Source organism: Oncorhynchus keta, chromosome 17 (genome assembly GCF_023373465.1).
Source record: "Oncorhynchus keta strain PuntledgeMale-10-30-2019 chromosome 17, Oket_V2, whole genome shotgun sequence".
NCBI classification, from domain to species: Eukaryota; Metazoa; Chordata; class Actinopteri; order Salmoniformes; family Salmonidae; genus Oncorhynchus; species Oncorhynchus keta.
Genome location: NC_068437.1, coordinates 43,899,934 through 43,915,833, shown reverse-complemented (window position 1 = coordinate 43,915,833; position 15,900 = coordinate 43,899,934). Strand labels below are relative to the sequence as shown.

General features: G+C 41.2%; 1 protein-coding gene across 5 annotated transcripts in view; it reads left to right on the top strand.

Moving 5' to 3' along the window:
• Window positions 1-821: 821 nt before the first annotated feature.
• LOC118395892 (homeodomain-interacting protein kinase 3-like) overlaps window positions 822-15,900 on the top strand; it is a 46,449-nt gene continuing 31,370 nt past the window's right edge. For 2 of the 5 annotated variants that reach the window (XM_035789935.2, XM_035789930.2), the window contains exons 1-2: window positions 854-1,041; window positions 3,337-4,525. In XM_035789935.2, coding sequence (XP_035645828.1) covers window positions 3,834-4,525 — 692 coding nt within the window. In that variant the 5' untranslated portion in view covers window positions 854-1,041; window positions 3,337-3,833. Of the gene's footprint in view, window positions 1,215-3,336; window positions 4,526-15,900 lie in introns of all 5 variants that reach the window. The other 3 variants (XM_035789933.2, XM_035789932.2, XM_035789931.2) reach the window with 3 other exon arrangements.

The window sequence follows — 15,900 nt, the reverse complement described above, 5'->3', positions numbered from 1 at the left end:
AGTGTTCCTTCGGAAATTAATGTACTTCTGGTGTCCCAAAACGCAACAGCGCTGTCGGTGTATTCGAGACTTTATGTGTAATGTATTGTAACACCTTGATCACACCGATAGTGTCTGGCGCAAAATAGTATGAAGCATCATCTGGATATGTGTGCAACAAATGTTCAACATTCACCTTCTGCTACTATTTCTGTCAAGCCATCTACACATACAGTTTGACGCATACGTTCGATAAATACAACGTTTGTACCACACAGAACGCACTGCAACTGCCTCTGGCAATGCTGCAAGGCAAACGCAGCGTTTCATTGGAAAATAATGTAATTTTGGGGTACCAAAATGCCTGCCCTGTCGGTGTGATTGAAGCGTAATGAGAGTCATGATCAAAGGCTAGCTTGCAGGCAGCTCTTGATTTGAAAAAAAAAATGTGTACATTTTAGAATTGCCCAGAATATAAAATGAATTGTTATGGATAGAATGCAGAGTCCTTATCAATTGTGTCTAAAAACGGATTCTATTTATATTTTATGTGGTGGGGTCACCCCCATGACATTGAAAATACATTTGATAGAATTGCATTAGAGTTCAATTAAGGATATTGGTGGTAAATTAAATTAATTTTGAAATTGGTACTATAATTGGATTGCTGTAACTGATCACATGAGGCGATGGGGAATGTCCACATTTGCACAAATCTGTCATAGTTTTTTGTTTTTATCTTTAATAAATGTTCATTGTTGTAGTTTAAAATGTAGTTTTGATGTCAAGCACATTTCTCAAAAATCAGCTCATGGTGAGTCGATTTCTCTGCTCTTGTTCCATGACTCTCAAACATTCCACACGCAACAGGGGTGGGGAGGGACTCAGCAACAACGAGCAAAGTGCTGGAACAGTGCGGTCTCTGGAACAACTGGTCCCCACAAAGGTTAGAAATATGGGTTTCGTGGCCCTTGAAACGAAAACAAGAGCCATTTTTTCCCGAAACTGGCAGTTGTTAACTACGCAGTGGACGAAGACTGGTTTCATTTAATGGTGTAATACGTGAGTTATTTGGAGTTTAACATGTGGGAGATGGTGGGTTTATCGAGATCCTCGTTGTCTAAGAGAACAAGATGGCAGCATTGCAGGCAAACCGAGCATGGTGTGGGTACTTGTTAACTCGTTAGCATGTTCAGAGAAGCCGTGGATTCTGTCATTTACTATTGTTAATAAAGGTATGTGTGCTACAATAATACCAAGCCCAACTTATATTTTTATGCATTTCGTCGGTAGTTAGATATCTAGCAAATAGTTCGTTTCACGTTAGCTAGCAAATATGTCAAGCTAGCTAACGTTAGCAAAAAGTTTGTTCGTCAGCCTGGGTTGACTTTTTGATTCGTCCTTTGGTTTGTAACTACATTTCGTTAATTGATTTTTTTTTGAGGGGGGGGTTAGCTAATTATTGCCATCTCCATTCTCCTACCCATACTGTACATAGTTTAGTTAGCGAGCGAATCTTTAATTCAGATACCAATCTTGGCTAGTTAGCAAACGTTAGCTAGCTAATGTTACAACTTTAACTTACTAGCTACAACTTGAATTTACAAGCTAACTGGTTAGCCAACGTTCATATTTAATAGCTAGCTACATTTTGTGGACTAGCCACATGTCAAATATACTGTGACAGTACTGCACACGATCAGTGAGGGGGCGCGTTTAATCCCATGTCCTCCCTATAGCTATACCATTGCTGACAAGCTAACATTAAACGCTTAGCTAGCTAACGTAACATTCACCAGCCAGATAGCTTATAATAACCATATTTTATAACTCTGTCATATAGCTAGATAAAATATTCGCTGCATAATATACATACTAGTGGATTTCTGCCTTAACACTACTAGTTTAGTTACTTCCTTGAAGCCACGTAGTCAGGTGTTTTTATCAATCACCCATACCCCTCAGTCTACTCTGCAACTCACCCATTTGTTGATGATTTACACGTGGCCTTTTATAGCAGGCAGCCTTCTAATCCAGAAATGGTGAGGCGGAGTGTAACTCAATACTGGGCTAGGGTCTCCTAACTTTGCTGGGGTGTGGTGTAGGGACAGCAGGCATTGCAGCTGGCTCTGTTTTAGTAGCTACCACACTAAGTACCAAGTGTCTGACAAGCATATGAAAATAATGATAAAGAAAGGGGGAACCCCGGAGTGCGAACCATTTTTTTTAATGTGAGTTTTGTTTTGCACAGTTCCTTTTGGTAGGATGACATGCTTTAGTAAAGCTAGCCATGTTTTATATTTTGTTTTCAATATTACTTCAATTAGGAACTGAAGTAATGTAGATCCTTTTATATACAGAAGACACCCATTAGCCGGTCTGAACTTGGCATATTTGTACCCTAAGGTGTAACTAGTTTGTCTGGCTGATGTGACTCACAGCGAGGGAGTTGTAAGTGCACTACTTGCACAGAAGTGTGCTCCTGAATGTGGTAATTTTTGTTTGATTCTATCAATGTTTTTTTTACCCCTTGGGGTTGAGACCTCCAGTCATTTGGATTTGAAAATCCAGTTATATTGGCTGGGGCTTTGTGGTTTTCCATGTGGGCGTTTGAGTGGGAAAGACACAGGATAAACAATCAGTAAAAAACCATCCCCTTCATTATTGGTGCATCGTGCCTATATCAAAATAGCCTTTCCATACATGCCAGGAGGACTTTGAGTTAGGTGTTAGTAACTCTAGTTGTAACTAGTGCCATGTCAGCATAAAACCTTCCCATACTTTGAAGCAAACACTAACTATAATCAGCAGCACAGCTAAACCTGTCATATTTCCCAACTTTGCTGGTACTCCAACAGAGACTATAGAGGCAAGCTTACATTTTAAACAGTTTATGCTGAATGCTTATCTTTTGACGTGCAAGCAGATGGTCTGTCTCTGTTTGCCTGTGGTCTATAGTGTCACAGTTTGCTGGTTGAATAAAGCTGCTCTTATCTGCTGTAGTTACCTTTTTGCTTTCTCTGCTTTTCCTGCCTGAGTGACAGGCAGCATAGCTCGCCCACAGAGTTATGCGATCCCCCTCATTACGTTTAGTTTTGAGTTTTTTGCTGAATGCCCCAGTATAGCTTGCTATTGAACAAATAGCATGCCTGCCTTTCCCCCAATTTCTATCTGATCTAACTGAAATGTTTGAGTGCATCCTCATTAACATGCTTTGTTATCCTTCTCAATACAACTTCCACCAATCACCCACATAACAACAATGTGTCTGGCTAAATTGCATTTAACTCCCTAAAGATGAATTTACAGAAATGAAGTAGTTCAAGTAAACTAACCATTCCCCTTTCTCTCTTACAGGTATGACCTCACACATTTTGGTCTACCCACCACACGTTTATCAAACCCAAACAAGTGCCTTTTGCAGTGTGAAGAAACCCACAGTTGAGCTCAATCGCTGTGTTTTTCATAGGAGGACCCTGCAGACCTATATAAGTGGAGTAAACCTTGGCATTGCTAAGCCTACCAATATCCTCCTTTCAATTAAGACGAAAGTGTCTTGTAGACCCCAGAGTGGGCAGGACTTATCTTTGCAGGCAGCTACATCCCTGAAAGAAGTACACAGGGAGTTGCTCCAAAAAACGACACCCGCCTGTCAAGGCAAGGGTCCAGAGAAACTGAGGCTGCAGGGGGACAGCAGTGTAGGTGCAGTCACCCTGGGTTTCGGGGACTGTGGCTAGAGAAGCAGCAGTGAACAAGGTGAAGGGGGTAGTTCAAACCTCCACTGTGCTCTAATTGGACAGCTTCCTGCGATGTGGGCTGAACTGTAAGGGTGAGTGGAGAACAGTGGGAAAGCCATGCAGATAGTGGAGGACATTTCCATGATACCTGCCATGTTGCAAACTAATGTAGGGAACAAGAACACCATGGGGGGAGTGTCCCCCAAACAGAATGTTGGTGGGACTGGGGCTCGTAATGCGGCAGGGGATGGGGACTACCAGTTGGTGCAGCACGAGGTCTTGTGCTCCATGAAGAACACTTATGAGGTGCTGGAGTTCCTAGGTCGTGGCACCTTCGGACAGGTGGTGAAGTGTTGGAAGCGAGGCACAGGGGAGGTTGTGGCTATCAAGATCTTGAAGAACCACCCATCGTATGCAAGGCAGGGCCAGATTGAGGTGGGCATCCTTGCCCATCTGAGTGGGGAGAACGCTGATGAGCACAACCTGGTGCGGGCATTCGAGTGCTTCCAGCACCGCAGCCACACTTGCCTGGTGTTTGAAATGCTGGAGCAAAACCTCTATGACTTTCTCAAGCAGAACAAGTTCAGCCCGCTGCCATTGAAGGTGATCAGACCGGTCTTACAGCAGGTGGCCACTGCGCTGAAGAAGCTCAAGAGCTTGGGCCTGATCCACGCTGACCTGAAGCCGGAGAACATTATGCTGGTGGACCCGGTGCGACAGCCTTACCGGGTGAAAGTGATCGACTTTGGCTCGGCCAGCCACGTGTCCAAAGCCGTGTGCTCCACGTACCTGCAGTCACGCTACTACAGGTAGGTCGGGCCTGCCCTTTAACTAATAGGGTCTTGTTCATGCCTTTATCTTGCTAGAAACACGTTTTAAAAGTTAACAGAATTCAGGACAACCCCAGTAAGGCTACGAAGTAAGCATTAACCAGTTTGAGATACAGGGGCAGCATTTCACAAGGGTTAGCATCTTTTCCAGAGCTTTAAGGTATTTAGGCTATTATGTTATGTAATGTGAACAAATGGCCCTGTAATAATCTACAGGTTTTTGAGGGAGCTTGACAGCATGCAAACACTTCTTCTGCACTGCCTCTGTTAACCATCAGTCACACCCAAATGAGCCTGGATTACGTAACCTGCTGAAGGAACAGAAATGGTTACGTGCACAAGAATGCCTTATGTCTTGCATGTTTCTGGATGAGAGAAATGGAACATTCTCAGGAAGTATAAGCCTTTTGGTCACTACCCTATGTATACACAGGCATAAGCTTCCACTTGAACAATTATGTGAAATGTTTAACCAGTGTTGCATAACATACAGCCGTGAGTGACCGCTTCCGTGTTATGGTGTAGAGCTTCTCAGAAACTGTCTTGGTCTGAGGTGCTTACAAGACCAGTTTCCTCTCATGCAGGGCTCTACGCTGAACTTTTTTTTACAAGGAGCACATGTGCGCCTAAGTTAAAAAATGTAGGTGCACAAAGTAATTTAGGAGCAAATATTTTAGATATTAATGATTCTTTCTAGGCGCACTGGTGCTCCTAAATTACATTTACAGGTGGCACAGTAAAGTATTTAGGAACAAATGCAAGTAAAATGGTTGCACTACACAGCCCTGGCAGCTGAGGCTGCATGTAGCCAGAGAGGTCAGTCAGGCGGGGGCATGAATGTTGCGTGTAAATGTGCATTTAGAGACCGGAAATCAGGTGTTTGGACATTCCTCTGTTTAGTGTACAGCACATGGCACCCAGAAGTGTTTTTAGAACTCTGTATGCTTCATGGTATTGGGAAAAACATCCACGTGTCTTAAAAAAAAAAAATAATAATAATTTTATTTTTTATTTCACCTTTATTTAACCAGGTAGGCAAGTTGAGAACAAGTTCTCATTTACAATTGCGACCTGGCCAAGATAAAGCAAAGCAGTTCGACACATACAACGACACAGTTACACATGGAGTAAAACAAACATACAGTCAATAATACAGTATAAACAAGTCTATATACGATGTGAGCAAATGAGGTGAGATAAGGGAGGTAAAGGCAAAAAAAGGCCATGGTGGCAAAGTAAATACAATATAGCAAGTAAAACACTGGAATGGTAGATTTGCAGTGGAAGAATGTGCAAAGTAGAAGTAAAAATAATGGGGTGCAAAGGAGCAAAATAAATCAAATAAATACAGTAGGGAAAGAGGTAGTTGTTTGGGCTAAATTATAGGTGGGCTATGTACAGGTGCAGTAATCTGTGAGCTGCTCTGACAGTTGGTGCTTAAAGCTAGTGAGGGAGATAAGTGTTTCCAGTTTCAGAGATTTTTGTAGTTCGTTCCAGTCATTGGCAGCAGAGAACTGGAAGGAGATGCGGCCAAAGACAGAATTGGTTTTGGGGGTGACCAGAGAGATATACCTGCTGGAGCACGTGCTACAGGTGGGTGATGCTATGGTGACAAAATATAATACTTTATAATATAATAATTTATCAATCCTACAAGCAATACAAAAGTCTTATTATTGTGGGAGATTATAACAGTTTTAAATACCTCAATGGACCGTAAAGGAAATCAAACTATCACTTAAGGAAATCACGAATGTCATGGATATACAGTTTAAGTCAGAAGTTTACATACACTTAGGTTGGAGTCATTAAAACACATTTTCAAACACTCCACAAATTTCTTGTTAACAAACTATAGTTTTGTCAAGTTGGTTAAGACATCTACTTTGTGCATGACACAAGTATTTTTTTCCAGCAATTGTTTACAGACAGATTATTTCACTCGAAATTAACTGTATCATAATTCTAGTGGGTCAGAAGTTTACATACACTAAGTTGACTGTGCCTTTAAACAGCTTGGAAAATTCCATAAAATTATGTCATGGCTTTAGAAGCTTCTGATAGGCTATTTGACATAATTTGAGTCATTTGGAGGTGTGCCTGTGGATGTATTTCAAGGCATACCTTCAAACGCATTGCCTGTTTGCTTGACATGGGAAAATCAAAAGAAATCAGCCAAGACCTCAGGAAAAAATTGTAGACCTTCACAAGTCAATTTCCAAACGCCTGAAGATATCACCTTCATCTGTACAAACAGTAGTACGCAAGTATAAACACCATTGGACCACACAGCCGTCATACCACTCAAGAAGGAGACATGTTCTGTCTCCTAGAGATGAATATACTTTGGTGCAAAAAGTGCTGATCAACAGCAAAGAACCTTGTGAAGATGCAACTTTTGGCCACGACTGTATATATTGAAGCAACATGTCAAGACATTAGTCAGGACGTTAAAGCTTGGTCGCAAATGGGTCTTCCAAAGTTGTGGCAAAATGGCTTAAGGACAACAAAGTCAAGGGATTGGAGTGGCCATCACAAAGCCTTGACCTCAATCCTATAGAAAATTTGTGAGCAGAACTGAAAAAGCGCGTAAGCAAGGAGGCCTACAAACCTGACTCAGTTACACCAGCTCTGTCAAGAGAAATGGGCCAAAATTCACCCAACTTATTGGGGGAAGCTTGTGGAAGGCTACACAAAACATTTGACCCAAGTTAAACAATTTAAAGGCAATGCTACCAAATACTAATTGGGTGTATGTAAACTTCTGACCCATCTGGGAATGTGATGAAATAAATAAAAGCTGAAACTAATAATTCTCTCTATTAATCTGACATTTCACATTCTTAAAATAAATTGGTGATCCTAAGAATTTTTACTCTGATTAAATGTCAGGAATTGTGAAACAGTGGGGGCGGCAGGGTAGGCTAGTGGTTAGAGCGCTAGACTAGTAACCGGAAGGTTGCAAGTTCAAACCCCCGAGCCGACAAGGTACAAATCTGTCGTTCTGCCCCTGAACAGGCAGTGAACCCACTGTTAACCCACTGTTCCTAGGCCGTCATTGAAAATAAGAATTTGTTCTTAACTGACTTGCCAAGTTAAATAAAGGTAAAATAACAAATGGATTCGGCCAACACTGAACCCAAACTGTCTCGTGTGCACCATGCATACATTTATTTTGTCCCACTACACCAAACTTGATCACGACTCGCAGGTTAAAATATCAATAGCTAGTACTTGCTAGCTAATTTGTCCTATTTAGCTAGCTTGCTGTTGCTAGTTAATTTGTCCTGGGATATAAACGGTAGGTTGTTATTTTATCTGAAATGCACAAGGTGCTCTACTGCGACAATTAATCCACACACAAAACGGTCAACCGAATCGTTTCTAGTAATTTCTCCTCTTTCCAGGCGTTTTCTTCTTTGGACTTATATGGTGATTGAAATCTAAACTTTTAATAGTATTACTACACCGACCGGCAACACAGTTCGTCATTCAATCACCCACGTGGATATATCCAATGAGGAGATGGCCCGTGCTTCTATAAACCAATGAAGAGATGGGAGAGGCAGAACTTGCATCGCAATCTACATCAGAAATAGGAATTACTTCAATTTTATCTCTTATCAACGCAGACGCTCAATAATTGAATAGCACAGATTCCTCAATGTATTTTGCAATGCTCGCGCACACGATGCTGAGCGGTGTGGTCAGCCTATAAGGTATATGTAAACTTCCGACTTCAACTGTATTGGAACTAGTGGCGGCTTAAATATATTATATATGGAGACTTAAATATCCTGACCTAGTGAGATATACATGGCAGAGGCTCAATCAAGCTTGTCGTCTTGACTACTTTTAAGTAATTTTCGCCGTCACCAAATGTTCATGGGGGACAGAATGCGGTCGGCCCATCAGATAACAACATTACTGTTACAGAATTTCCACATGGGCGAGGATATTGGACATTTAATCGAGCCTATTGGATGACAACTTGTTTTTAACAAGGACAGAATACTTTATAACTGACTTTTTCCAGCATAATATACAGTGCACTCAAAATATGCAGATCCCTTTTTCCACATTTTGTTACATTACAGCCTTATTCTAAAATGTTTTAAATTCCCCCCCAAATCAATCTACACACACTACCCCCCATATGACAAAATGACAAAGCAAACACAGAAATATCACATTTACAAAAGTATTCAGACCCTTTGCTCAGTACTTTTTTGAAGCACCTTTGGCAGCAATTACGGCCTTGAGTCTTCTTTGGTATCTACTATCTTGGCATACCTGTATTTGGGGAGCTATTCCCATTCTTCTATGCAGATCCTCTCAAGCTCTGTCAGGTTGGATGGGGAGCGTAGCTGCACAGCTATTTTCAGGTCTGTCCAGAGTAGAGGTCGACCGATTTAATCGGAATGGCCGATTTTTCAAGTTTTCATAACAATCGGAAATCGGTATTTATGGACGATGATTTTTTATTTAATTACATTTTTTACATTTAATTTAAATCTATTTTAATTCGATTTAAAAACATATATATTAAAGAAAAAACGTTTGCTTAACTAGGCAAGTCAGTTAACTTCTTGGCGCACCCATCCCTTTAGCGGGATCATTTTCATCAACACCCGCTGAATTGCAGCTCGCCAAATTCAAATTAAATTACTAAAAATATTAAATTTTCATGAAATCACAAGTGCAATATAACAAAACACAGCTTAGCTTGTTGTTAATCAACCTAGCGTGTTAGATTTCAATGCAGCTTTTCAGCGAAAGCATAACAAGCGTTTTTATGTAAGAACATCTCTCTCAGTAAAACAAAATATTACAAACACTAGCAGCCAAGTAGATTGGTCACGAAAGTCAGAAAAGCAATAGATTTAAATCGCTTACCTTTGATCTTCAGATGTTTGCACTCACGAGACTCACAGTTACACAATAAATGTTCCTTTTGTTCCATAAAGATTATTTTTATATACAAAATACCTCCATTTGTTTGGCACGTTATGTTCAGTAATCCACAGGCTCGCGCGGTCATGACATTGCAGACGAAAATTCCAAATAGTATCCGTAATGTCCACAGAAACATGTCAAGCGTTTATTTATAATCAATCCTCAGGTTGTTTTTAAAATATATAATTGATAATATATCAACCGGGACTGTCACTTTTTCAATAGGAGAGGGAGAGACAATGGCTGCCCCACTCTGCGCAAGCAAAACTCTGCGAACACCCAGCTATCCACTGACGCACTGCTATCTTTCTTTCTCGCTCATTTTTCAAAATAAAAGCCTGAAACTATGTCTAAAGACTGACACCTTGAGGAAGCCATAGGAAAAGGAATCTGGTTGATATCCCTTTTAAATGGAGGCAAGGCATCCAATGGAACAGAGCTTTCAGGAAAAACAGCACTTCCTGGTTTGACTTTCCTCAGGTTTTCGCCTGCAATATCAGTTCTCTTATACTCACAGACAATATTTTGGCAGTTTTGGAAACTTTGAGTGTTTTTCTATCGTAATCTGACAATTATATGCATATTCTAGTTTCTGGGCCTGAAAAATAGGCAGTTTCAAATGGGTACGGTTTTTAGCCAAAAAATGAAAATCCTGCCCCCTACACTCAAGAAGTTAGAACACATTCTTATTTTCAACGACGGCCTAGGAACAGTGGGTTAACTGCCTTGTTCAGGAGCAGAACGACAGATTTTTACCTTCTCAGCTCTGGGATTCAATCTCGCAACCTTACGGTTAACTAGTCCAACGCTCTAACCACCTGCCTCTCATTGCACTTCACGAGGAGCCTGCCTGTTACGTGAATGCAGTTGAAGCCAAGGTAAGTTGCTAGCTAGCATTATACTTATCTTATAAAAAATTATCAATCATAATCACTAGTTAACTGCACATGGTTTATGATATTACTAGTTTATCTAGCGTGTCCTGCGTTGCATATAATCGATGCAACGCTGGGGGATGATTTAACAAAAGCGCATTTGAGAATAAAGCACAATTGAAGCACGACTGTACCTAACCATAAACACCAATGCCTTTCTTCAAATCAATACACAGAAGTATATATTTTTAAACCTGCATATTTAGTTAAAAGAAATCCAGGTTAGCAGGCAATTTTAACTAGGTGAAATTGTCACTTCTCTTGCGTTCATTTTACGCAGAGTCGGGGTATATGTAACAGTTTGGCCACCTGGCTCATTGCGAACTAATTTGCCAGAATTTTGCGTAATTATGACATGACATTTGAAGGATGCACAATGTAACAAGAATATTTAGACTTAGAGATGCCGCCCGTTAGATAAAATACGGAACGGTTCCGTATTTCACTGAAAGAATAAACGTTTTGTTTTCGAAATGATAGTTTCCGGATTCGACCATATTAATGACCAAAGGCTCGTACTTCTGTGTGTTATTATGTTAAAATTAAGTCTATGATTTGATATTTGATAGAGCAGTCTGACTGAGCGATGGTAGGCAGCAGCAGGCTCGTAAGCATTCATTCAAACAGCACTTTTGTGCATTTTGCCAGCAGCTCTTTGCAAGCACAGCGCTGTTTATGACTTCAAGCCTATCAGCCAGCCTGATTGCAGGTGTAACCGATGTGAAATGGTTAGTGGGGTGCGCGCTAATAGCGTCTCACTCGCGCTGAGATTTGGAGTAGTTATTCCCCTTGTTCTGCGGCTATTGTGGAGCGATGGGTAATGCTGCTTCGAGTGTGGCTGTTGTTGATGTGTTCCTGGTTCGAGCCCAGTGAGGAGCGAGGAGAGGGACGGAAGCTATACTGTTACACTGGCAATACTACACCTGCATTGCTTGCTGTTTGGGGTTTTAGGCTGGGTTTCTGTACAGCACTTTGAGATATCAGATGTACGAAAGGCTATATAAATAAATTTGATTTGAATACTAAAGTGCCTATTAGAACATTCAATCGACAAAGGTTAATGAAATGCAAATGGTATAGAGAGAAATAGTCCTATAAAAACTATATTAACTACAACTAAAACCTCTTACCTGGGAATATTGAAGTCTCATGTTAAAAGGAACCACCAACTTTCATATGTTCTCATGTTCTGAGCAAGGAACTCAAACTTGAGCTTTTTTACATGGCACATATTGCACTTTTACTTCCCCAACACTTTGTTGTTGCATTATTTAAACCAACTTGAACATGTTTCATTATTTATTTGAGGCTAAATAGATTTTATTGAGGTACTATATTAAGTTAAAATAAGTGTTCATTCAGTATTATTGTAATTGTCATTATTACAAATAAATTGTAAAAAATTGGCAGATTAACTTCTTGCGACGCCAAACCCGTATCCGGGAGCGTTATCATAGCCTCAAGCTCATTACCATAACGCAACGTTTCCTATTCATGAAAAGCGCAAATTAAATGAAATAAAAATATTGAAACGCAAGCTCAGCCTATTGTTAACAACACTGTCATCTCAGATTTTCAAAATATGCTTTAACCAAAGCTACACAAGCATTTGTGTAAGAGTATTGATAGCCTAGCATAGCATTAAGCCTAGCATTCAGCAGGCAACATTTTCACAAAAACAAGAAAAGCATTGAAATAAAATAATTTACCTTTGAAGAACTTCAGATGTTTTCAATTACGAGAGACTCAGTTAGATAGCAAATGTTAATTTTTTCCCAAAAGATCATTTGTGTAAGAGAAATGGCTCCGTTTTGTTCATCACGTTTGGCTAAGAGAGAAAAAAAAACAAATTAGCTCCATAATATCGACAGAAACAGGGCAAACGTTGTTTAGAATCAATCCTCAATGTGTTTTTCACAATTCTATTAGATGAAAAATCATTCCTGGCAGTCGTTTTCTCATCAGAGGCAAACGGAAAAATACTGCAGCTGGGGATTACGCAATAATTGCGACGGAGGACCTGGTAGATGTAGTCTCTTATGGTCAATCTTCCAATGATATGCCTACAAATACGTCACAATGCTGCAGACACCTTGGGGAAAACGTGGAAAAGGTAAGCTGACTCCTAGCTTCTCCACAGCCATATAAGGAGTCATTGCCATGAGGTGGTTTCAAAAAATGCAGCACTTCCTGATTGTATTTTTATCTGGGTTTTTTCTGTAACATCAGTTCTGTGGCACTCACAGACAATATCTTTGCAGTTTTGGAGACGTCAGAGTGTTTTCTTTCCAAAGCTGTCAAGTATACGCATAGTCGAGCATCTTTTCGTGACAAAATATCGGGAACGTTTTTCATCCAAAAATTAAAATAGCGCCCCCTAGTTATAAAAGGTTAACCTGTCTGGGAACGGAACCCCTCGCCAACAGCCAATTAAATTGCAGGGCGCCAAATTCAATCAACAGAAATCTCATAAATACAATTTCTCAAACACACGAGTATTAGGCACCATTTTTAAAGACACAATTCTCGTTAATCCAGCCACAGTGTCTGATTTCAAAAAGGCTTTACAGCGAAAGCTCCACAAACGGTTGTTAGGTCACCACCAAGTCACAGAAAAACACAGCCATTTTTCCAGCCAAAGAGAGGAGTCTCAAAAAGCAGAAATATAGATATAATTCATCACTAACCTTTGATAATCTTCATCAGATGACACTCATAGGACGTCATGTTACACAAAACATGTATGTTTTGTTCAATAAAGTGAATATTTATATCCAAAAATCAAATTTTACATTGGCATTATGTTCAGTAGTTCCAAAACATGCAGTGATTTTTGCAGAGAGCCACATCAATTCACAGAAATACTCATAATAAACATTGATAATAGATACAACTATTATACATGGAACTTTAGATAAACTTCTCCTTAATGCAACCGCTGTGTCAGATTTCAATTTTTTAACGGAAAAAGCAAAACGTGCAGTAATCTGCGTACGGCGCTCAGACACACAAACAAGCCATGCAGATACCCGCCATGTTGTGGAGTCAACAGAAGTCAGAAATAACATTATAAATATTCACTTTGATGATGGTCCTTCTGTAGCACAGTTGGTAGGGCATGGCGCTTGTAACGCCAGGGTAGTGGGTTCGATTCCCGGGACCACCCATACGTAGAATGTATGCACACATGACTGTAAGTCGCTTTGGATAAAAGCGTCTGCTAAATGGCATTTATTATTATTATATATTATGATCATCAGAATGTACTCCCAGGAATCCCAGTTCTACAATAAATGTTTGTTTTGTTCGATAAAGTCCATAATTTATGTCCAAATACCTCATTTTGTTCTCGCGTTTAGTACACAAATCCAAACTCAGGAGGCGCGGGCAAGTCCAGGCGAAAGTTCAGACGTAAAGTCATATTGCAGTTCGTAGAAACATGTCAAACGAAGTATAGAATCAATCTTTAGTTTGTTTTTATCGTAAATCTTCAATAATGTTTCAACCGGATAGTTCCTTTGTCTGTAGAAATGCAATGGAATGCAGCTAACTCTCATCGGAGCGAGCGAGACTGAGCTCATGGCACTCTGCCAGACACCGGACTCAATCAGCTCTCAATCCCCCCTCCTTCACAGTAGAAGTCTCAAACAAGGTTCTATTGACTGTTGACATCTATTGGAAGCTTTAGGAAGTGCATATGACCCCATAGACACTGTATATTCGATAGGCAATGACTTGAAAAAACAGAAACCTCAGATATCCCACTTCCTGGTTGGATTTTTCTCAGGTTTTTGCCTGCCATATGAGTTCTGTTATACTCCGACATTCAGTTTTAGAAACTTCAGTGTTTTCTATCCAAATCTGCTAATTATATGCCTATTCTAGCTTTTAGGCCTGAGTAGCAGGCAGTTTACTCTGGGCACCTTTTTATCCAAGCTACTCAATACTGCCCCCCAGTCCCAAAGAAGTTGAGGCAGGCAAACTTAAATCAGTTTTACCAAATTTTTACTTCGAGGCAAGCAACACTGAAGCATGGATGTAAGCACCAGCTGTTATGGATGACTGTGTGATAACGCTCTCGGTAGCTGATGTGAGCAAGACCTTTAAACAGGTCGACATTCACAAAGCTGCTGGGCCAGACGGATTACCAGGATGTGTACTCAAAGCATGTGCGCACCAACTGGCAAGTGTCTTCACTGACATTTTCAACCTCTCCCTGACCAAGTCTGTAATACCTACATGTTTCAAGCAGACCATCATAGTCCCTGTGCCCAAGGAAGCGAAGGTAACCTGCCTAAATGATTACCGCCCCGTGGCACTCATGTTGGTAGCCATGAAGTGCTTTGAAAGGCTGGTCATGGCTCACATCAACAGCATCCTCCCGGACACCCTAGACCCACTCCAATTTGCGTACCGCCCCAACAGATCCACAGATGACGCAATCTCAATGGTACTCCACACTGCCCTTTCCCACCTGGACAAAAGGAACACCTATGTGAGAATGCTATTCATTGACTACAGCTCAGCATTCAACACCATAGTGCCCTCAAAGCTTATCAGTAAGCCAAGGACCCTGGCACTAAACACCTCCCTCTGCAACTGGATCCTGGACTTCCTGACGGGCTGCCCCCAGCTGGTAAGGGTAGGCAACAACACATCTGCCACGCTGATCCTCAACACTGGGGCCCGTCAGGGGTGTGTACTTAGTCCCCTCCTGTATTCCCTGTTCACCCACGACTGCGTGGCCAAACACGACTCCAACGCCACCATTAAGTTTGCTGACGACACAACAGTGGTAGGCCTGATCACCGACAATGATGAGATGGCCTATAGGGAGGTCAGAGACCTGGCAGTGTGGTGCCAGGACAACAACCTCTCCCTCAATGTGAGAAAGACAAAAGAGCTGATCGTGGACTGCAGGAATAGGTGAGCCGAACAGGCCCCTCATCAATTGGGTTGTAGTGGAGCAGGTTGAGAGCTTCAAGTTCCTTGGCATCCACATCACCAACAAACTATCATGGTCCGAACATACCAAGGCGGTTGTGAAGAGGGTGTGACAAAACCTTTCCCCGCTCAGGAGACTGAAAAGATTTGGCATGGGCCCTCAGATCCTCAAAAGGTTCTACAGCTGCACCCTTAAGAGCATCCTGACCGGTTGCATTACCGTCTTGTATGGCAACTGCTCGGCATCTGACTGTAAGACGGTACAGAGGGTAGTGCAAACGGCCCAGTACATCACTGGGGCCAAGCTTCCTGCCATCCAGAACCTATATACTAGGTGGTGTCAGAGGAAGGCCCATAATATTGTCAGAGACTCCAGTCACATGAGTTATTGACTGTTTTCTCTTCTACCACACCGCAAGCGGTACTGGAGTGCCAAGTCTATGACCAAAAGGCTCCTCAACAGTTTCTACCCCCAAGCCATTAGACTGCTAAAAATGGCCACCGGACAATTTACATTGA